Genomic DNA, 25,146 nt, shown 5'->3' on the forward strand with positions numbered 1-25,146 from the left:
AACCTACTTTGGAAGTCCTTACTCTTCTACATGTACTACAAAGCTTTCCACTCTTTTAGATCCAGGATAGACTACACCTTCCTCATGAGCACTTTTCCCATTAATCCATGTACACTGATCTCTACCTTCTCTGAATTCTTATGATAAATCATTATTTCATGAATTATTTTGTGTTTATGCTTTTTTTTTTTTTTCAGCCATATCCTCAAGTCTTTGGGACAAGGAGTTGGTTTTTCATGCTTTTGTATCCTTATCTCATACCTGGCACAGTGGTGAGTACAGAGTAAATTTCTGCCTACTTTTACCAGAAATTTACACTGGAAGAAATCTGCATTGTAACACATGTCGTCAAATCATATCCCTAGAAAGCAACACTTAAGACTTCAAGACCTACTCGTGTTATACCATTAACGCATTCTTCCTTCTCCACTGCACTCCTGATCTAAAGTGCACACTGTGGGCTAAAAGCATGTGACAGCGACTGCTAGTTGCCAAGTCTTTACCAAGTCTAATACCCATTTGATCATCTTCCTTGCTAACAAAATCATATTCATTTCTCGGGTTTCTTTGCAGCTAGGAGTTCAAGTTGAGGAGATGCACTAACTGAAAAGACAGCAGCCATCTCAAGATCAGTAGGGAAGAGGTCACATTCTAAAGATGTCTAGGTCACTAAGGACATGATAGAAACATCTCACTAGCCCTGGACTGTGTGACCACAGACTTTTAATTACATGATCTGTGCAGACCACTGTAAGTTTACCAGCAGCCAAACAAAATACCTAATTGGAATTATATACTGAAAAGGTCCTACAAACCTGATCACTAAATCATTATAAGCCATTGAAAAGACTATTATTCTCATTTAATATATGGAGAAAGTAGATAAAACACCTGACTTTATGAGTAGTAATTAATCATCTTAATCCACAGCCCTCTCATTGTTACAATGTAACAATTAAGAACATGCCTGCTTGGGTTCAAATCCACAGCTCCACCCTGTGAACTCAGTGCCCCAGTTTTTCTAAACTGTAAAACAAGATTAAGAATGGTCTCGGGGTTGGCCCAGTGGCGCAGCAGTTAAGTTTGCACGTTAGGCTTCTCAGCGGCCCAGGGTTCACCGGTTCAGATCCCAGGTGCGGACATGGCACTGCTTGGCAAGCCATGCTGTGGTAGGTGTCCCACATATAAAGTAGAAGAAGATGGGCACCAATGTTAGCTCAGGGCCAGGCTTCCTCAGCAAAAAGAGGAGGATTGGCAGTAGTTAGCTCAGGACTAACCTTCCTCACCAAAAAAAAAAAGAATGGTCTCTATATCATAGTATTGCTCTAAGGAATAAAAGAGAAAATTCATGCAACACCTTTAAAACTGCATCGGGTACATGCTACGACAACAATAAATGTTAGTGATAGTTAATGATTATTATTATTATTATCATCTAATAGTAACTTCTAATCCACTGTAGAAGGCCATCATAAAGTGACTATATTAAAAAACACATAAACCAAAAAACACTTTTCTTAATGGGACTAATCTTTTATTTCGAGACTGAATTCTGATCTATTGCTGGCTTTCTTTTGTCTCTTGCCATCACCCTGCATATGAGAAAACACTGAGCAGAGAAATAACAAGACCTAAGTCACAGGAAACTCTAAATGTTTTTACTTCTTTTCCCTTCTCTCTTGTGAGAACATAGTTTTATGGGAACAAAGATTTTAAGAAATCAAAGTCTCCCCTCTGGAATAACAATACAAATTTTTAACAGTGGCCAAAAGAATTTTTTAAATTTCCTTACCCTGATGATGCAGTGCTTTTACAGACACCAAGGAGGGGCCTTTTTTCAGCAAAGTTGTCACACTTTTGAGCACCTGATAAGGAATATAAAATAAAGTGTAAAACAAAACTTTGAGAAGTATTCCTGTATATTTCCAAGTATTTTCATGCCCTCAAAAAATTTACAGTTAAAAAGACAGCAAAACATTCATTATAAATTGGCATAATTTATACACTTAACTGAACAAAAAATAGAAAAGCTATAAATAAACCTATGACTACTGTTAAAAACTGAACCAGCATTTAAAATATCTTTTTTTAAAAAGTGGCACCAACTTCATCTCATACACATTCTCCATGAGATGAGAAAATCATCCCCAACTCCACCAACTAATTACCTAAGACTAGTATATAATTTTGATTCAAAAATTAAATAAAGCCAGCTCAGGACAGGAAAATTATAAAATCATAGACCATTCTCAACATATATAAATGCAAAAATCCTAAAAAAAAAAAAAAATTAGAAAACTGAATAGCAACATATTAGAAAAAAATAAAATCTGGGCCAGCCCGGTGGCGCAGCAGTTAAGTTTGCATGTTCCACTTCATCGGCCCGGGGTTCATCAGTTCGGATCCTGGGTGCAAAAGCCATGCTGTGGTAGGCGTCCCACATATAAAGTAGAGGAAGATGGGCATGGATGTTAGCTCAGAGCCAGTCTTCATCAGCAAAAAGAGGAGGATTGGCAGCAGATGTTAGCTCAGGGCTAATCTTCCTCAAAAAAAAAAAAGAAAAGAAAAGAAAAAACGAAACTCTTATAACCAAATTGGATTGATCCAAGTAATAGTAATAATTTCACATTACAAAACCTATTAATGTAATTCACATATTAACATTTTAGCAAATGCAGAAAAAGCATTCAATTAAATTATATACCTAGTCATGATAAAAATAAAAGAAAACAAAACTAAGTTTTCTTATCCCAATAATGATTACCTACAAAAGATCTACATCAAACATCACAGGCAATGTTTCAGAGCATTCCAAATAACACAAGGATGCCCAATGTAACTGCTCCTATTCAACCCTATACTGGAAGTCCTGGTCAAGATAACAATCATAAGTGAATGCAACAATACTGCTAGATATGAAACTAATATAATAGCAGCAATAAGCAGAAAAATGACATCAGGAAATATAAATGGCTCTGAACCACAAAAAAAGATGCTCAACCTCACACGAGAGAAATTCCACTTAAAACTATATTAAAAAACTATATTGAGGGGCTGGCCCCATGGCCAAGTGGTTAAGTTCGCACACTCTGCTGCAGGCGGCCCAGTGTTTCGTTGGTTCGAATCCTGGGCGCGGACATGGCACTGCTCATCAAACCACACTGAGGCAGCATCCCACATGCCACAACTAGGTGGACCCGCAACGAAGAATATACAACTATGTACTGGGGGGCTTCAGGGAGAAAAAGGAAAAAAAATAAAACCTTTAAAAAAAGAAAACTATATTGAAACTTGCTAATTTTTTAGAAGTGGTAATGGTACTATGATTATATTTGTAAGATTCCTTATCTTATAGGATGAAATATGAAATATGCACCAATAAACCCATATGATATCTGGGATGCGATTCAAAATATTCTGGAGGGAGGGGGATAGATGCTAATGAAATAAGATTAGCCATAAAATGATAAGTCATGGGTTCTTAGAGATCGTTATACTATTTTCACTACTTTTGAATAAAGGAGAAATCTTCCATTAAAACAATTGTAACTATATTGACATACATTGACGTTTACCAAAGAGCTTCTGAAAAATTCAAAAGTTTTGCAAAATTCTCTGGCCATACCAATAAAAACTACAAACGCAAATACCCTTTAATAGAGAAATAGCACTGCTAAAATTTCATCCTACACGTATACTTAGCCATGAGGGAAATAACTTGTATATATGATTATTCACTTTAGTATTGCTTGTAATAGCAAAAGACTAATAAAATCCAAATATATAATGGAGTATTTCCTACAGCCATAAAAGAATGAAGACATGCTCTATAAAAACATGGAACAAGATCCAAAATACAAAATGAAAAAAGGAAGATATACAACAAAAGGAAGATAGAGAATAATACCCAATCTTTTGTATAACAAAGAAAAAGAGATTTATTTGCATATATACCTACCCACCACACTCTGCAAGAACACATACAAAATCTTAGCTAACGATTACTTATGAGAGGGAGAATGGAAAAAGCACAAGATAGGGAACAAAAATGGGACGAAAGCTTTCATTTTATACATATTTCATACTTTTTAGTTTTCAAACCATATGAATACATTAATTCCACCAAAGTTTTACTTTGTTTTTAAATAAGGAAGCAAATGCCAGAAGACACAGTAAGTGGTTGTTTCAGCTTCTGAGATAAGCTGGTAGACTGAAGACACGCATTTCATTTGATCCCTTCTGAAAATTCCAGGACAGGCATATTAAATCAAACAGGGTTAAAAAATATATAATAATGCTAACAAATTTTGGAAACAGATGAATGATGACTAACTCAGGAGCCCTAAGTAAAAGTTCATGCCAGTCCTGGGGAAAAATAAAACACGAGACTCAAACTATTTGACACCACATAATACCAGGTACACCTGAGATTTATCTTTATAGAGTTAGGAGCTTCTAAAAAAAACTTTAAGTCTTCTCTGGAGAATTTAACAAGTCAGTCCACAAAGAAAGACTAAAAGACACTGTCAATCAGAAGGCTCCAACAAACGGCACAACCAAAGCAGCAAACAATAAAGCTAAAAGTTGACAAGCACACAGAACTTTCAAACACCTTTTTAGCTTGCAACTTACAAATATGTGCAGACAACCAAGAACTAACAATCATCTGCCAAAGTGGAAAACTCTATACAGGAAGAAAAACATCAAAAATCAAAAACTACCATTACTATTTTCCAAGATATAAGAGAAAATATTTCAGGCATGGAACAATATATGAATGCAATGAAAAATGGACTCTTAGAGAATAAAAGAGAGCTCTTGGAAACTAAAAAACAACATAGATACTATTTAATAAACTCAATGCAAGGGTCAGAGGTAAAATTAAGAAAATTTCCCAGAGAGTAGAGCAAAAACACCAAAAACAGAAAAATAGCATAAATCTGCGTGTGCGCACACACACACACACACACACACACACAATGTTAAAGGAACAGTCTCAAAGGTCCAATATACAGATAGGAGTTCCAAACAGAGAGAATAGAGAAAATAGAGAGGAAGAAATCATCCATGAAATGTTTTGAAACATTTTCCCAGAACAAAAGAATATGAGTTTATAAGCTCCTTGAGGGTGTAGCATATTGGATTCAATAGACCAACCCTAACATCATTTCAGGACAGTGGGAACAAGAAGTTTCTACAAGCCTGCACAGAGGAAAAATTGGTTGTTTACAGGATCAGGAATTCAAGTGATTGCTCTAGGGATTACACAACTTATCAAAAAAACCTCCAGCTAACATCACACAGACTGAATGCTTTCCTCCTAAGGTCAGGAACAAGACAAGGATCCCCTCTCATCACTGCTACTTAACATAGTAAGGAAAGTTCTAGGCAAAGCAATAAGGCAAGAAAAAAAAAAAAACCCATACAGATAACAAAGGAAAAAATAAAACTCCCTATTTGCAGATAACATGACTGATACATAGAAAATCCCAAGAAACCAACCACCACCAAAAAAAAAAAAACACCTAGAGTTAATAAATAAGTTAATTCAGCAAGGTCACAGGAGACAAGTTCAACATTCAAAAGTCAATTGTATTTATATATACTAGCAATGAAAATATGGAAAGTAAGATTAAAAATACAATACCATTAATAATTGCTCTAAAGAAAATTAAACCTAATAAAACATGTACAGGACTTGTATACTGAAAACTACAAAATGATGATGAAAGAAATGAAAGACAATCTAAATAAATAGAGACATATAATTGATATAAAGCGCATAGACTAAGGGAATATAAAAGAACCCACAAACACACCCAGACAAATATGGCCAACTAATTTTTTTTTTTTTAAAGATTTTATTTTTTTCCTTTTCCTCCCCAAAGCCCCCAGGTACATAGTTGTATATTCTTAGTTGTGGGTCCTTCTAGTTGTGGCATGTGGGATGCTGCCTCAGTGTGGTTTGATGAGCAGTGCCATGTCCACGCCCAGGATTTGAACCGACGAAACACTGGGCCGCCTGCAGCGGAACATGCGAACTTAACCACTCGGCCACGGGGCCAGCCCCTGGCCAACTAATTTTTGATAGAGGTGTAAAAGCAATTAAATGAAAGAAGAGTCATCTTTTCAAGAAATGGTCCTGGAGCAATCGGACATCCATAAGCAATGTTGGCAAAGATATAGAGAAACTAGATCTTTCATACTTTCCTAGTGGAAATGTAAAATAGTACAGCCCCTCAAGAAAAGAGTTTGGGAGTTTCTTTAAAAAAAAAAAACTAAACATACACTTTACTATACATCCCAGCAATCACAGCAATGGGCAATTATCCCAGAGAAATCAAAACTTGTCCACACAAACTTGTACACAAATGTTCATAGCAGGTTTATCTGTAATAGCCAAAAAGTGAAATCATCCCAGGTGTTCTTCAACAGATAAATGCTATCTCCATACTAATCAATACTAAAAGGGAGCCATTGATACAGTAAACAACTGGGATATACCAAAAGAACAATGTGCTAAGTGAAATACCCAATCTCAAAACTTCACATATAATGTAATTCCAGTTATGTAACAATCTTGAAATGACAAAATTATCATACAGATGGAGAACAGACTGATGGTTCCCAAAAGTTAGAGGCGGTGAAAGGAGACAGCATAAGGGAATCACTCATACAGATGAAATAGATCTGTATCTTGATTGTGGTGGTAGTTACATCAATCTACATGTGATAAAATGGCATGGAACTATGTGTACACATTCCACCAATGCTGATTTCCTAGTTTTTATATTGTTCTAAACTTATCTAAGATGTAACCACTGGGAAAAGCTGGGTAAAGGGTGCACAGGACCTCTGTGTAGCATTTTTGCAACTTCCTATAAAAATGTAATATTTCAGAATAAAGGTTTTTAAAATGGAAGATAGATGGGCTGGCTCAGTGGCATAGTGGTTGGGTCCGTGCACTCTGCTTCAGTGCCCTGGGGTTCCTTGGTTCGGATGCCGGGCGTAAACCTACACACTGCTCATCAAGCCATGCTGTGGTGGCATCACACATAACAAAAAACAGAGGAAAACTGCCACAGATGTTAGGCCAGCAACAGTCTTCCTCAAACAAAAAAGAGGAAGGCTGGCAACAGATGATAGCTCAGGGCCAGTCTTCCTCATCCAAAAAAATAAATAAAAAGAGAAGACAGAATAAAGAGGAAAACTACTCCTTGCTAGGACTGCTTTACAAATGTTTTCCTATAACATTAAATAATTTGGGTTTTGTTATTTAAAAAGGCACACATGTCAAAAGAATGAGAGGACAAGGCACAGATTGGGAGAAATATTTCAAAAGACACATCTGATAACAGACTGTTATACAAAACACATAAAGAACTCTCAAAACTGAACAAGAAAACAACCGATTTAAAAAATGGGAAAAAGATATGAACAGAAATGTAACCAAAGATGATAAACAGATGGAAGATATGCATTTGAAAAGATGCTTTACATCATATGTCATCGGAAGTTCAAATTAAAACAACAATGAGGGGCTGGGCCCCATGGACGAGTGGTTGGGCTCGCACGCTCTGCTCCAGCGACCCAGGGTTTCACCAGTTTGTATCCTGGGTGTGGACCTGGCACCGCTCATTAAGCCATGCTGAGGCAGCGTCCCACATGCCACAACTAGAAGGGTCCACAACTAAAATATACAACTATGTACTGGGGTGCCTTGGGGAGAAAAAGGAAAAATAAATAAATAAAAATAAATACAATCTTAAAAAAAAGAAAAATGAGATACCGCTACACAGTTACTCGAATGCCCAAAATCCAAAAAAATGACAACACCAAACACTGGCAAGAATTTGGAGCAATGGCAACTCTCATTCATTGCTAGCAGGAATGCAAAATGGCACAACCACACTGGAAGACAATTGGGCAGTTTCTTACAAAACTAAACACACGCCTAGCACATGATCTAGCAACCATGCTCCTCGGTATTTACCCAAATGAACAGAAAACTTTTGTCCACATCAACACCTGCACTTAGATGTTTACAGCAACCTTATTCACAGTTACCAAAACTTGGAAGGAATCAAAACATCCTTCAGTAGGTGAGTGGATAAATAAACTGTGATACATCTAGACAATGGAATATTACTCAACACTAAAACCAAATGAGCTATCAAGACATGAAAATACATGGGAGAAACTTAAATGCATTTCTCAGTGAAAGAAGTCAATCTGATTGGCACAGATGTTAGTTCAGGGCAAATCTTCCTCACCAAGGGAAAAAAAAAAGCCAACCTGAAAAAGCTATCTACTGTATGACTCCAACTATATGACATTCTGGAAAAGGCAAAACTGTGGAGACAGTAAAAAGATCAGTGGTTGTCAGGGATGTGGGAGTAAGGAGGGATTAACGTAGAACACAGATGATGTTTAGGGCAGAGAAATTACTCTCTATGATACTATAATGGTGGGTACATGGCATTATTCATTAGTCAAAACCCATAGAATATACAACACCAACAGGGAACAGTACTGTAAACTATGGACTTTGGGTGATGATGTGTCAATGTAGGTATTAATGTGGAAGGATGTGGATAGTGGGAGAAGTTATGTGTTTGTGGGAACAGGGGGTATATGGGAGCCCTCTGTGCTCTCCACTCAATTTTACTATATAACCAAAAGTGCTCTTAAAATACTAATTAAATTGGGGCTGGCCCTGTGGCCGAGTGGTTAAGTTCATGCGCTCTGCTTTGGCGGCCCAGGGTTTCACCAGTTCAAATCCTGGGCACAGACATGGCACCGCTCTTCAGGCCACGCTGAGGTGGCGTCCCACATGCCACAAGTAGAAGGACCCACAACTAAAAATGTACAACTATGTACCGGGGGTCTTTGGGGAGAAAAAGGAAAAGTAAAATATTAAAAAAAAAAAAAAATACTGATTAACAAAAGATGTAGCAAGCTCTTGAACACTCAGGTTCATTGTAGTATTTATTCACAACAGCCAAAATCCGGAAGCAACCCAAAGCCCCACTGATGGATGAATAGATCATGAAAACGTGGTATTTACACACAATGGAATATTATCCAGCCTTTAAAAGGAAGGAAATCCTGGGCCAGCCCCAGTGGCCTAGTGGTTAAGTTCAGCACGCTCTGCTTTGATGGCCCAGGTTCGGTTCCCAGGCACAGACCTACGCTGCTCTGTGAGCAGCCATTCTGTACTAGCAGTCCATGTACTGAAAATAGAGGAAGACTGGTATGGATGTTGGCTCAGGGTGAATTTTCCTCAGCAGAAAAAAAAAAAGGAGGAGCAGGAAATCCTGTCACACAAAACACATGGATGAATCTTGAGGACATTATGCTAAGTGAAATAAGCCAGTCACAAAAAAACAAATACTCCATTAATCTACTTACATGAGGCATCAAAAGTAGTGAAGCTCATAGAAACAAAGTAAAATGTGGTCACCAGGTGCTGGGGACATAGGGAGAAAAGTAGAGCTGCTATTCAATGGGCACAGAGTTTCACTCTTACAAGCTGAAAAAGTTCTAAAGATATGTGAATGTACTTAACACTACTAAATTGTACATTTAAAGTTTTGTAAAGATTTAAAGATGGTAAATATTATGTGATTTTTACCACAAATTCAAAATTTTGAAAGAGGTAGAAATAAGCTATGTGTACTCACACATGGGTGTGTGTAATTAGACAGATACATACATACATAGATATTTAGTTACATTAAATGCATAAATATGGAAACACCAATTTCAAGACAGGGATATACCTCTAGGGGTTTAGGGTGGAGATAATGTTTGAGAGAGGTAGCCAGGGGACATCAGCACTCTTTTAACAATGCTTCATTTCTTCGTTGAATGGTAAAAGGCTACAGTAATGTTAAGAATCCCGTCCAGCCCCAGGGGCCTAGTGGTTAAATCCAGGCATGCTCCACTTCGGTAGCCTGGGTTTGGTTCCTAGGCATAGACCTGTACCACTCGTCTGTCAGTGACCATGCTATGGTGGCAACCTAAACACAAAATAGAGGAAGACTGGCAGAGATGTTAGCTCAGGGTGAATCTTCTTCAGCAAAACAAAAAACAAAAAATCCATGTGTACAGATCCCTTCAAAAGTAATGAGGTCTAATCAAGAGGAGACAGGTCAATGGTTACACATTTAGATTGTGACATGACATAATATAATAATTTTAAATTGTGAATGTAATAATTATATAGGATCAAAACTAAACACATGATTAATGTTTATGAATAAAGTTCTTTATAACTATTTAGAATTTTCAGGAGCTTTTAATAATCAGCGTTTAAGTCTTTACAGATCATTAATTTACTATGGATTGTGTGCTGTTCCCTTTGCTAAACAAATAAATCAGATTTCACAATTAACAATATGACTTAACGAAACACAAGTTAAAAATTAACTGGTCCAAAGCCCACAATATTTATGTCCCAAATTAATTAAAATGGAACTTCATCTACACGAGCCTAATTCCTCACTCCTCCATATTTCACCTTCACCTTTAACAATAACTATTGTCCTTCTGCTTCCTGGTGTCTACAAGGCCTTCACGGTTTGTACCTGTATTACTCACACCAATTTGATATTTTGACGAATGAAACACCATGTCTTTAAAATGCAAATAATACTGGCAAGAATGGTTTGATTGTGTTGTGCTTCTGAAACCTGCATGGAAGAACTCCGCTGGTTTCAGCCGACCGAATGATCCCATCAGTACTGCCGACTGTGCTCTATAGGTCAGCCACCTGACACTCGCTAAAGATTTACACTCCTCAAAGATACTCAGAGCAGGCAGCCAAGCAAAAAGTTTAAACTACAAAATAAAGCCCTAACTTGAGAACATCATAATCCCTGAAGCACCTACTAAGAAAACTATGCAAGTGAAGAGAACCAGAGCCCGCTGGTATAATAAGCAAGCAAATAATACCAAAAATTCCAAATTTATTTGAGGCACGCTCTTCAGTAAAAATATATATATATATATATATCTCCTAATTTCAGAATTGGAAAACTATGTAACAAAACCTTAACTCTGCTTTAAATAATTTCACTGTGAATGGTTTGAATAAATACCATTTTTAAAGTGTTAGTATAAAAATTCTACAAAATCTCATGAACACTGTAGCTATTAACCTGATTTTTCATGCAGTATAAATAGTAGCATGTACTCTCCACGATGTCTAATGGAGTCATCACTCTCCCATAATGTAATCCTCCAAATTGTAGAGGATTAAATTTTTATATATAAAATTGTGTTTATTTGCATGTACAATAGAGAGAATGACGTTATACACACCTGTTCTACAGCATTTAACAGAATGTAGCACGATGATTGAAATGAAAAGCGGCTAGCTAAATCCATCAAATACAAAAACTATTGCAATCCTGTTGCAAAGTCCTTTTGTTAAACTCCTTTTATTCTAAATCCTTTTAATTCTGTCCTATAACACTAAAACATTTATAAAAAGCTTAAAATCCTAATAAATCGCACAATTAAAGTAATGAAAATGGGCTTGCCCACCAAGTCACAACTCCTCTCCGCCTCAACAGAATTCAAGACAGTTTGCATGTCAGAAAACGTTAAATAATATCCCCAACACATATACCATTGCAAACTCATTTAAACCAAGTTTAAGCTCATAAATCAGCCTTAAAGATGTTAAGATATCAAACAGGAACCACTTCTGTGAGGACCCAAAAGCACATTCAGAGGCAAATAAAAATCCAGCTGATAATGAACTATTCCAACTCAACTCTTTTGATGTTGAGGATGATGTCTTGAACACAAAGATTTTACACAAAAGTATGCTAACACTAACGATTTTTTTTTTAAAAGACTGGCCCTGAGCTAACATCTGTTGCCAATCTTCCTCTTTTTTTTTCTTCTTCTCCCGAAAGCCCCCCAGTACATGGCTGTATATCCTAGTTGTAGATCCTTCTAGTTCTTCTAGGTGGGACGCCACCTTAGCATGGTTTGATGTGTGGTGCTAGGTCCGTGCCCAGGATCCGAACTGGTGAGCCCCAGGACCCTGAAGTGGAGCATGCAAACTTAACCCCCAGGTCACAGGACTGGACCCAAACACTAATGAATTTTAACTGAGAAAGTCTTTTGCAGAAAGATTCCACTGAACAACTTAACTCATTTTATCAGTTAAACCATTTCCAAGTCTTCCATTCCATTTTTTATTTTACTAAAATAATTTTCGGGCCGGCCCAGTGGCACAGCAGTTAAGTGCGCACGTTCCGCTTTGGTGGCCCAAGGTTTGCCAGTTCAGATCCCGGGTGCAGACATGGCACCACTTAGCAAGCCATGCTGTGGCAGGCGTCCCACATATAAAGTAGAGGAAGATGGGCATGGATGTTAGCTCAGGGTCAGTCTTCCTCAGCAAAAAGAGGAGGATTGGCAGCAGTTAGCTCAGGACTAATCTTCCTCAAAATAAATAAATAAATAAAATAATTGTCTTTGGGAAAAGATTTATTCAATCAGTTTGCCCATGTGAGTTTTCCTTACAGATTAAGAGAGGTTAAATAACTTGTCCAAGTTGTTGTGGTACTAAATGCCACATGTGAACCTGAAAGACAGCCCAGAATTCTTTCCTCTGCTACCCTCGCTCACTGTAAAAAGCTACTGTCAGAAAATTATGTTCAATTTCTCCACTGAAAAACAAACAAAATTACTGATAAAGCCTAATGTATTTAATCTCTTACTGGTTTAATTCTCTCATCTGTAAAGTGGGGATAAGTACCAATACCTCAACATAGGATTGTAGTGAGAATTTAAAAAGATAACAAATGCAGTGGACACAGCAAGGTGCTGCCACATGGAAGAACTCAATAAACACTATATAATTATTATTGTTGCTGGCAGCTCTAGAATGGTGAATCTATTCATCTACTTTTCTGGGGGAAAAAAAACCTACTGTTGACATCCTTGACTCCTCTCTTGCTCTTCTACCATGATGCCAATATCTCTTTGACTTACCTCTCTCTGCCTTCCTCACCCACCGTGGACTATGCCAAGCACACATTAGCCTCAGAAATGCTGCGTTTTCTGCTCTCTGCTTGGAAATACCCAGTTATGCCCTAATTACCTGCATAGTTCACTTCTACACTTGTTTTCAGGTCATGCTAAAATACTTTCCAATCAGAAAGATCACCCTCCATCATGCTCTAGCTACTTACCCTGATTTTCTTTCTTCAAAGCACTTAGAGCCTCATATTATACATGTTCAAAAGGTGACTCAGACACAGAACGATTTATATGAGAATATTCACAACAGCTTTATTTATAATAGCTCAAAACTATATTCAATCCCAATTCCATAGACAGAAAAATGGGTGATTTAGTATATTCATAAAATGGAATACTACTCAACAATAAAAAAGATACTGATACACACAGCATCATCAAGGACAGAGAAAACTACTCTCTCTGAAGTGAAAGAAATCAAATGGGTAGATGCTTCTGGAAGAGACAAGGGTGACAGGGAAACGGCAGATGAAAACTTTCTTGGGTGACAGAAATCATCTCTATCTTTATAGAAGTATGGGTTACAGGAGTGTATGCATTTGTCAGAGCTCAAACTGAAACACTTAAATCTCTGCATTTCTCTACTGCAAATTATACCCGCATTAAAAAATTGAAGCAAATAAGAAACATGGTCAGTGACAAAGGAAATAAAGTGTATGCACGACATTGATAGTGCTTGATTAGAGTGGTAAGGCTAGAGGTGGGCTTTTTCCTCTTTTTTATCTAAAATGTGACCAAAATATTAATAATTAGTCTAAGGGAAAGGTATACAGGAGTTTATTATCCTACTCTTTCTACCTTTCTGGGGTTTGATGTTTTTCAAAATAAAAAGTTGGGGGGCTGGCCCCGTGGCCGAGTGGTTAAGTTCACGTGCTCCGCTGCAGGCGGCCCAGTGTTTCATTGGTTCGAACCCTGGGTGCGGACATGGCACTGCTCATCAAACCACGCTGAGGTAGCATCCCACATGCCACAACTAGAAGGACCCACAACGAAGAATATACAACTATGCACCAGGGGGCTTTGGGGAGAAAAAGGAAAAAATAAAAAATAAATAAATAAAATGAAAAGTTGGGATATACATGAATTAGAATAAAAAGTAATCTATTTCATTCAAAACAGTTAGAAGTGATTGCCAATACTACAACATAAAGGTTTAACAAGTTTTACTGTAAGCATTTTAGAGAACGATTGCTTGAAAAAAACCTCAGCATAAGAGATAACGATTTCGCTCATTTTAATTGCTGAACTGTAAGCAAGAATGCAAACACGCACAATCCCACACCAAAGGCAAATAACATTTACAATTGCTCATGAGTCTTACCCATGAGTATAGTCAAATTCCTACATATTTACAGTCATCTTGTACATGTATTTTATATTTCATATTTCAAATAAAACACATATAGTAAAATAGCCTACATTTTTTAGATATTCATTTTACAAAATGGGATCACAGTAGACACATCATTCTGCATCTTATTTTTCTCCCTCAATGGATCACGTACATCCCTTCAGGTCAACAATATACATCTAACACACTTTTTTTTTCTTTTTTTTCTTGCTGAGGAAGATTCACCCTGAGCTAACATCTGTTCCAACCTTCCCCCTTTTGTTGCTTGAGGAAGATTCACCCTGAGCTAACACTGTGCCAATCTTCCTCTTTTTTTTTTGTATGTGGGAAGCCACCACAGTGGTGTAAGTCCGTGCCCAGGATCCTAACCCACAAACCCAGGCCACCAAAGCAGAGCACGCCAAACTTAACCACTACGCCACAGGGCCAGTCCCCAATACACTTTTTAATAGCTTCATAATACTCCGTGGTGTGCCTACAATGTAATTTATTTGACTATTCCTACTGACACGTATCCAGGCTGTCTGCCATAAACATTCCTGTAAATATATTCTTTTTTATCTTGAAGTCTGCTTTGTCTGCTATAAGTATGGCAACACCTGCTTTGTTTGCCATTTACTTGGAGTATCGTCTTCCATCCCTTCACTCTGAGCCTGTGTTTGTCTTTAGAGCTGAGATGTGTTTCCTGGAGGCAGCATATTGTTGGGTCTTGTTGGGGGTTTTTTGTTGTTTTTGTTTTTTAAGGAAAAAAGTTTTACTTTATTGCATTTATTTTCATAAGCTTGGGTCCCAGAAATGGAATTCCCAGGAAAAAGATAAGAACAGTTTAAGTTTTTGCTACATCAACTTTTCTAAATTGTTCTTATGTCTGTGTCATCATTTCTTAAACTTTGCAAATCTGGCAGGAGTGAGTGAGTGCTGAATTTGGGTAACACAGTTCAGGTTTATGGGAATGTTATGATTTTTGAGCATTTTTCATATATTGCATTTGTATTATTTTTCTTTGTTTATAAATTACATAGCATCATTTTCTTATTGCTATTTCTTAGTTTTTCAATATTAATAGATATTTTCTATATTAAAGATTTCTCAGCTACATGGGCTACAAACACTCTCTTCTGATTTTGTTCTTTTTATTTTTATTTTTGGCATGTAGACAATCTTGTGGGTCTTGTTTTTTAATCCATCCAGCCACTCTGTCTTCTGATTGGAGAATTCAATCCATTTAGGTTTAGAGTGATTATCGATATAGGGGGACTGAATATTGTCATTCTATTGCTTGTTTTCTGGTTGTTCTGTATTTCTCTTGATTCTCATCATGTGTATTTCCAACTGCCAATTCAGTTTGGTGGTTCTCTATGATGGTTTTCTGTTTTCTCTTTATTTATCATTTTGTCTCTGTTTTCATTTTTTGTTTAGTGGTTACCATGAAGTTTGTATAAAAGATCTCATAGATGAGATAGTCCATTTTCTGATAGCCTCTTATTTCCTTAGTCTAAGCAGGTTCGATCCCTTTCTTCTTCCCCATCTAAGTTATTGTTGTTGCAACTTACTCCATTTTGTGTTGTGAGTTTGTGCTTAAAATGAAGGGATTATAGTTATTTTTGATGTTTTCCTTCCCTTTATCTTTAATGTTATAATTGTTATAATTGTTTGCTAACCTGTTCTGATAGAGAGCTTCTCCCTCTGGAATACCTATAATCCTTATGCTGCATTTCCTAATTGAGTTGGATATTTCTCAGAGAATTTCTTCATTTCTTTTTAGTCTTAGTTCTCTCTCCTCCTCTATCTGAAGCACTTCTATATTTCTGTCCTCTAAATTACTAATTCTCTCCCTCCATAATATCAGCTCTGTTATTTAAGGATTCCAGATTTTTCTTTATCTCATTCATTGTGATTTTCATCTCCAACATTTTTTATTTATTTATTTTTTATAGTTTCAGTCTCTTTTGTGAAGAATTCCCTCTGTTCATTAATTTTATTCCTGAGTTGGATTGAACCATCTTTCTCAATTTTCTTGTAACTCATTGAGTTTCTTTATGATAACTATTTTGAATTCTCTGTCATTTAGATTATAAATTTCTGTGACTTCAGGATTGATTTCTCGGTACTTGTCATTTTCCTTCTAGTCTGGAGTGTTAATATACCTCTTTATGCTATCTGACGGGGATGACTTGTGTCATTGCATAGTGGTAGATTCTAATCACAGATTCTACCTACTGCCACTGGTGGGTGGGGGGGCAGGAACTGTGTATTCTGAGCCTGCCACAATCCCTGGCAGCTGTGCCTGTCCATTGGAAGCTATGCCAACAGGGCCTATCTGCATTTGCCCACTGGCCACCACTGTTTTACACACATAGGCATGCAGGTGCTCTGGTGGGGATCCCTGCTCTGGCCAACCAGCCAAGCTGGAGCATCAGCCAGTGGGAGAAGGGGCACTTTCTTTTTCGCACACATAATCCCAGCCACTCCTGCTCTGCACTCGCTGTCTGCCTGCCTGGGCTGCTCAGCTTGGTGAAGACACCCTTGTGACTGCTTAGCCTCCTCATTGTGCAGCATTCCCGTGGAGGGCTGCCCTTACCCACTCTCTTCTCAGAGTTGCACACTGGCCTCTGCACAGTTCTGCATCCTACATCACTGCCATTTGGGAGGGGGAAAAGATCCCGTTACCTTCTTCCACTGCCTTCCAGGGGGTCCAGCATCCCATCTTCAGATGTATGGCTGCATGGATCTCTCAAACATCTATTGTGTTATGTGAAATGTCCTCTGTTGGTTTATGAATATCCTTTTCATTGCATCTTTGGGGGAGAGACTAAGGGAAGAGTTCACTCCACCAAGATGCTGACGTCCATAAATATGTTCATATAGATGAATACTTCTGTTCCTATGAAGTAGACTTTTGAACATGCAACTGCTAAGTCAAAGGACATGTGGGGGACTGCTAGATGTATTTAATTTAATAAATATTGTTTGCTCCATTACTTCCCAAAAAATGCTTTTAAAATTCACATTCCAGGGCCAGACCAGTGGTGTAATGGTTAACTTCGCCCACTCCACTTCAGCAGCCTGGTGTTCGCCAGTTCACATCCTGGGCATGGACCTATGTGCTGCTTATCAAGCCATGCTGTGGCAGGCATCCCACATACAAAACAGAGGAAGGTGGGCACATATGTTAGCTCAGGGGCAATCTTCCTCAGCAAAAAGAGGAAGACTGGTGGTGGGTGTTAGCTAAGGGCTAATCTTGCTCAAAAACAAAAAATTCACATTCCTCTCAAAATAGGTAAGAATACACTCCCACCAACACTAAGTATTATGATTACTCACTTAAAAAACAATTGGTGGGGCTGGCCCCATTGCATAGTGGGTAAGTTTGGTGTGCTCTGCTTCAGCGGCCCGGGTTCACAGCTTCAGATTCCAGGTGCAGACCTACACCACTCATCAGCCATGCTGTGGCAGTGTCCCACATACAAAATAGAGGAAGACTGGCACAGATGTCAGCTCACGGCTAATCTTCCTCAAGCAAAAAAGGAGGAAGATTGGCAACAGATATTAGCTCAGGGCAAATCTTCCTCAGCAAAAAAACAAAAATTGCTAATCTTATATGTGGACACTTACTTTCCATTATATTCCTAAATTGTAAATGCTACAGCCTTTTAAATAGGATGTCTAACATCTTCAATGAATTAGTTTTTTAATTTAGGCTTACTACATATGTTGATTGCATTATACAATAGAGAATTCTGACTATATTCCAGATGTCTACATAGTTTCCTGACACCAATTCTACAAAAGAGTCATATTTTACATCATACTCCATTTCTATGCTTGCGTAGCCACATCTCTTTCACCTTCCCCATATCTGAGCAAATTTTCTGTGACCCAATTATCATCATATGATATAGCTGCCCATAAAGAAATCCAGAGAAGTCAAATATGATAAAATGGGAAGCATTAAAAAGCAGCATTAGTCTCAAACCATACATGTGGCATTATTTCACAGTTTATAAAACTCCATATACACTAGGAAAAGAAAGTACATTTAGTTTAGAATAAATATGCCTAGGTAAAGAAGGTAAAGAGGGAGTTCATGATGGGAAACCTATTATTTAGCTATTAGGAGAATAGAAGAAGCAAAATTGCATTACCAAAAATCTTAAGATGCTTAGAAATTATCTATATTTACGTGCACAAATCTGTAAACATACCATATGCACATACTTAGGGATTTGATATTCAATTAGCAAACAGGTTAAGTCTTTATAATGTCCAAAAATCAACTAATAGATTTTCTAGTCACAAAATTTGATCTGAACATAAGTAATAAAGTAAATAGAAAGAGCATGGAACTTGAAGTCAGACAAACACGGACCTCAAAACTTGCTTTTGCAACTAACTGGTTTATAACCTTAATTCTGAACTTTGGTCAAAATGTCTGCAAAGTGGATATTCTACCTAACTTGTACATAGCAAGTGCTTAATAAATGGTAGCTATTATAATAACCTCAGAGAAAATGAAGAAATTCTGGAAGAGAACTAATGTTAAAAGTTGGTAAAATAACACAAGTCTTTAACCATAAACTAAACATATCAGGCAATTTTTAAGAAACAATTATAAGCCTCACACAGTGCTATGAGCTATTTGAAAAGCTACAACAGGAAAACAAAAGTAGTTTTAAAGTCATCCCTCCTCAGTCGGAATTACTGAACTACTCAGAAAACTAGTACATATGAAACAAGAAGAAGAAACGCAAATGGCAGGCGCTAAGTTTTCTTTTGAATCACTCTAACAGCTCACATAGATCATCTTTGTTTGTTGATCAGAAAAGTTTCATGGAGAACGTCAAATTGGAATTAGGGGTCCATGGAGGATAAGAATATTTGGATAAGGAGAGGAAAAAAATAAAACATGGAGACAAGATAATACAAATGAACTAATATAAGATTGAAATCCAGACAAATACATATGGTCTAATTGGAGAAGGACTTATTCAATTGAGTAACAGAAAATAGTTGATGAGGTAGGGCTGGCCCAAATTTTGATCCTAAAAAAGTGTCAGTTTGGAAGTAAAGGTGATCAACAACAAGCCCTTATCAAATAAATAAATAAAAGTATTGTTTAGAGAGGAATGGACCAGCAAGCATGATTCAGGATATAGTTGACAAACATAAACTTGAGATATTTAGGGAGTGGGATAGAAAACTCAAACTTAGTTATTTTTCTCTAATTCCTTTGCAGTTTCACATAAATTCTAGAAACAACTTGTCAATTTCTTCTAATGGATTTTGACTGGGATTTTGCTGAATCAAATTAATTTGGAGAGATCTGACACATTAACTATATTGAGTCTTCTAATCCAGTGGTTTTCAACTGGTGGCGATCGACAACATCTGAAGACCTTTCTCATTGTCATGACTAGGGGCAGGGGGAACATTATTCATTCCAGTCTGAAACCAGAAAAAAACTGAAATGTCTATTAACAGCAAAACAGACAAATTACGATATATTCATACAGTGGGCAACCTCTACAGGGTCATCAAATTTTTTCTTAATGGGAACAGATAATAAATACTTCAGGCTTGTGGGCCATAAGAGCCCTGATACAACTACTCCACTTTGTCCTCTTAGTACAAAAGCAGCCTTAAACCATATATAGACAAATAGGCATGGCTGTGTTCCACTAAATTTTATTTGAAAAAACAGGGAGCCAGCTTTGGCCATGTTTGCCAATTCCTGCTCAATGTCAGTGTCTATATTACAGTGGTGGTCACAACAGGCTGCAGGGCGGCTGGGGGGGGAGCAAAGTGGGTGTGCAGGGTGCAGGGGTAGCTAGTGACACCTAATGGGTAGATGCCAGGAATGCTGCTAGACACCCAAAATTACACATGACAGACCCCCACAACAAAGAATTATCTGGCAAATATGTCAACAGTGCCAAGGCTGGGAAACCCTGCTCTTTGTGATGGAAATTAGCAAACTATAGCTTCAAAATACAACATGAATGCATTTGAAAAAACATAATGTTTAGATAAGAAGCCATATACAAAAGAACACATACCCTATGATTCCATGTATATAAAGTTCAGAAACAAGTAAAACTGAACCCTAGTGTTCAGGCAATGCATATTTATGCCGCAGATTAATAAAGGAAGAAGTATTTACCATAAAAATTAGGATGGTGATTACAGTTAGAGGAAGGAAAGGAGACTGTGATTGGGATAGGCCACTTGGGGGCTTTCTGGATTGCAAGAGTGCCGTATTTCTTATCAGAGATGTGGTTGCACAGGTATTCCTGTTATACTTTGTTGAGCTATATATTTGTCTTATGCCTTTTTCTAAAGCTATTATAATTTACAAATAATTGTAAACCAAAGATTATTTAAGTTAAATTTGACAGAATGGAAGATAAATTTAAGAAATCCTCCCAATAAAACAGAATAGATGGAAAACAGAAGATAAAAAAACTAAAGAACATTATAGATGTCCAATATTTTAAAAAAGAGAGAATAAAGAAAACAGAAGGAAGGAAACTATAAATACTAAAAGAACACCGCATAAGAATTTTCCAAAACTGAAGGACACCAAGCTCTTTTACCCTACTCTCTGTTCCCCACACACCAGGCAGCATGACACTATAAAAATCTAAGTCTGATTGACCTCTCCTCTTCTCAAAGCCCTCCAGTGGCTTCCTATCTCATTCAGAGATGGAAAGTAACAGCCAAAATACTTATCATGGCTTACAAGCCCTTCGGCCTTGGGACCATCACTTATTTCTCTCACCTATCTCTTAATACTCCCTCACTCATTTTGCCTCAGCCTCATCGGCGTCATCCTTGCCATTACCAAAAATATGCAAAGTATTCTTCCTCCTCGGGGCCTTTGCACTCTGCCTGTAAAGTAGAGGATGACTAATTTTTGTCATAAAGTCCTGAGAGGATGACATTTAAAACTATGTACATCAGTGATTTATAAAAAATAAAACAGATTTCAATAAAAAGGAACCTCTGTCGTTAAGTGACTACACATTTAGGATTGTCCTGTCCTCGAAAGAACTGATTTTTTCATTATGAAATGTCCCTTTTCACCCCCAGTAATACTTGCTCCACAGTCTTTAGCCAATATTAATTGAGCCACTCCAGCTATCTTATGATTAGTATTCACAGGGTATAAATTTACTATCTTATTACTTTAAATATATTGGTCATTTTATATTTAACATATATTTGTTATAGACAGCATATAATTAGGTCTTGTCTTCTTTTGGATTAACTGAGTCTTTTTTAATAGTCTATTTTATCCCTTCTATTGGCTTATGAACGGTACCTGTTTGGTTTTTGTTGTTATTTGTTCCTTTTTTTTTATTTTTTGCTCTACAGTTTGCAGTATGCATCTAAGTTATTACACTATCTTCAAATAATATAGTATTTCACATATAATGTAAGACTCTTCTAACAGTGTATTTGTCCTTTAAACTACTGGTTGTTCTTGTGTGCTGCTCATCCTTAACTTTCAGCTCCTATTTAAGACCAAAAAAAACCAAGAACAACTGAGTAGCTGGTGTAGGTTTCTTTTCCTTTTGTGAAGGTTGGTCTATTTTCTAGCTAGGTTATTCATCTGGTGTTGAATTTCTGACAGAAAGTCTTATGTGGAGCACAGTGAAGGCAATGACAGGAAGAGGACAGAAAGAATTAAAAATATGATATTCAAGGAGATAAACGGCAGAGAATTTTCCAGAATTATATAAAGATAAAAATCCTGTGATCCAGGAAGCTTAATGAATTTCTAGTAGCATAAAAACAAATTCGCAACTAAAAAAACTCTGAAAAATGTACACCAACAGTTAACATATTACAAGAAATATATCTGTATACATATATATAAAATTCATTTTTATAAAAGTTTGTTTAAAAAATTTTTTAAAGACTAGGAAAAGAAATGTGAGAATAAGACAGAGAAAATAAGAGGAAATGTGATCCAAAAAGTTATACGATAGACTAAACTGAAAAAGAAAAACAAGGTGAAGAAGGAAAACTCTTTGGAAAAGGTGATTTAAAATCAAAAGAGAAAAAAAAACATGATGGTAAAATTATCTTAAAGGGCCAACCAACATTTACACTATTTCCATGTATGTCTACCAAAATGTCTACAGACACCCTACAATTATCTTAGGAGAGTATCTCAAAAAATGCAATACTATGTTAGCCATAACTCTAAGGAAGATACAAAGGACCTCAAACGGGAAATCAGAAGCAACAAAGCTGCTAATACACTCCCATCACAGTCATATATCATCCTTTGATGCTCTGAGGGGCTACTATAACTTCTAATAGGAAGCTCTAGACCACAAAACTTAGGAGGAACTATTTTCTGAATAAATTATCAAAAATTAGTATTAAAAGGCCTATTTTCAGCACCAATAAATCTCTGTGTATGGGAAGCTACCTAAGGTGCTAAGATGACAAATGTGAAAATTTTTAAACATGGTTATTTTTCCAAAAATACTATAATACACAATGTTCCAGTAACCACGTCAGAGCCTACATATTAAAGAGCCACCAAGAATAGTTTTTTTTCTTGGTGAGGAACATTGGCCTTGAGCTAACATCTGTTGCCAATCTTCCTCTTTTTGCTTAAAGAAGACTGTCACTGAGCTAATATCTGTGCCAAGCTTCCTCTATTTTGTGTGGGATGGTGCCACAGCATAGCTTAACAAGCGGTGTATAGGTCTGCGCCCTGGATCCAAACCCACAAACCCCTGTCTGCCAAAGCACAGCACGTGCACCTAACCACTATGCAAGCAGGCCAGCCCAAAGAATGCTTTTTAAAGAGAATCACACCATCCTTGCATGATTTAGAAAAGCTCAATGACTGGTAGAATAATGTAGTTAGAATTGAGGCAGTGTTAAGACAAATTAAAAAGATTAATACTGTATTAACCAAAAAGTGTACTGCAAAAAATTATATGTAGATGTTCATTAAGTATCTGCCTAGGAAGAAACTACTTCAGACACAAGGAAATTTTACAATAAATATGTGTTAACATGTACATGACCCATAGTTTATCTGCCCACATAACTATATGCTATTTAGACTATATACCCAACACACATGCATAAACCACTCAATTCTAGCCAAAAGAATGCTACTGCCTGGTCACATGGTAGGATTGGTCTTTTTACATGATAGGTAATTATATCCTCTTATAAAGAGATGTAAAACCTCTTATAACACCCAAGGATCAACTGGTAAACTTTGGGGATTTGTCAAGTTCCTTTAAAGATTTACAGATTACAGGGAAATAATCTTGCTAAATAACACAAAGTTCTTGCTGAGTAAGCAACAATTTCCTCAAGTAAAACAGTATCTGAGAAATACACAGAGTATCAAAGTGAGTAATGTATAGATGGATCTCTACTACTTTGTGGCACAATATTTGAGGAAATAACCCTCTTCTTTGAAAATAAAATAATTAATTGGACTTCATTTAAATTGAGATTATGAAAAGATAAGCCATGTACAGAAAAATAGTATTTTGCAAATCATATAGCCAACAAAAGATCTGAATCCAGAATATGTAAAGAACTCTCTAAATTCAACAATAATTGGCAAAAGACATGAATAGACATATCACCGAAGAGGATACAGGGATTTCAAACAGCACATGAAAGATGTTCAACATCATTAGCTATTAGGAACTGTGAAAGGACTGGTACTACAGAAAACCATGAGATAAAAATGTAATCTTTAAAAACTGAAAGGTAATAACTAAGAAAGACTGCAAGAGGAGAAAGGAAAAGAACATCCAGAAAAGGTTGAGCATAGAGGGGATTTTGCAGAGGACAGACAGTAACTTTTTCAGAGGGGCCAGTCAAAAGGATTCAGGAGTTGGGGTGAGTAGTCAGGGAATTAATAGAGAGATCTGAAAAGACTGACAAGCAAATGCTATAGAGAGGGGAGTGTAGAGATGAGAGACAACCTTCGGGTTTCTTATGGTGATTGAGATAAACAAGAATAAAGAACATAAGGAATTTACTCATGGTCTCAAAACAGTGATGGCAATACTTAAAGTATAGCATGAGATGGGGAGAGGGAGATGGTGATGAGGAAGACATCAAGAATTCTGGAGCCACCTCCTCCCTCCTGCCAGTGGTAGAGCAGAGGTCATGAGGCTCCCTCCTGACATCTGCTTATTTTAGCCACTTTATCAGTGAAAATTTCAAAAGAAAAAATGATAGTTTACTTCATTTGTCCTCATGACAGTTCTGTAAGGTAGGTTAAAGAACGATATTAGAGAGGAGGTGGAGCAAAATGGTGGGTGAGCTGACCCGGGACTCTCTCCCCTCCAAAGTACAACAAAGGACTGAAAAAAAAACCTGAATTTCAGCTAATGAACCTAATCCCAGGACTCACAGACCTACAGTATCAAAAGACAGAAGACAGAGCCCCTGCTGCCCGCCTCACAGGAGCTGGAGTGGGGTAGGAGAGAGCATCACTCCATCCCCTAGAAGCCGGGATTGCCGTGTCAGTCGGGAGGGAGCGGGGGAGGGGCCACGTGACCAGGGGATCGTCTAGGACTCCCGCTACCGGTACAGCGGAAACCCGCTGACGGGGGAAAGCTTCCAAGCATGGGGACCCCATGAACGCAGGGCGCCAGGAGACCAGACAACAGAACTGATCGAATCCAGATGGTGCATCAGAGAAACTGCCCCCGCCCCCACCCCCACCCTGGCAAAGCACA

General features: G+C 37.3%; 1 protein-coding gene across 16 annotated transcripts in view; it reads right to left on the reverse strand.

Annotated features, from left to right (window-relative positions):
• BCAS3 (BCAS3 microtubule associated cell migration factor) overlaps window positions 1–25,146 on the reverse strand; it is a 576,498-nt gene that overhangs the window by 484,606 nt on the left and 66,746 nt on the right. For all 16 annotated transcript variants that reach the window (XM_023652948.2, XM_070227541.1, XM_023652945.2 and 13 more), the window contains exon 7: window positions 1,793–1,865. In XM_023652948.2, coding sequence (XP_023508716.1) covers window positions 1,793–1,865 — 73 coding nt within the window. The remainder of the gene's footprint in view (window positions 1–1,792; window positions 1,866–25,146) is intronic.

Source organism: Equus caballus, chromosome 11 (genome assembly GCF_041296265.1).
Source record: "Equus caballus isolate H_3958 breed thoroughbred chromosome 11, TB-T2T, whole genome shotgun sequence".
Taxonomy (NCBI): Eukaryota; Metazoa; Chordata; class Mammalia; order Perissodactyla; family Equidae; genus Equus; species Equus caballus.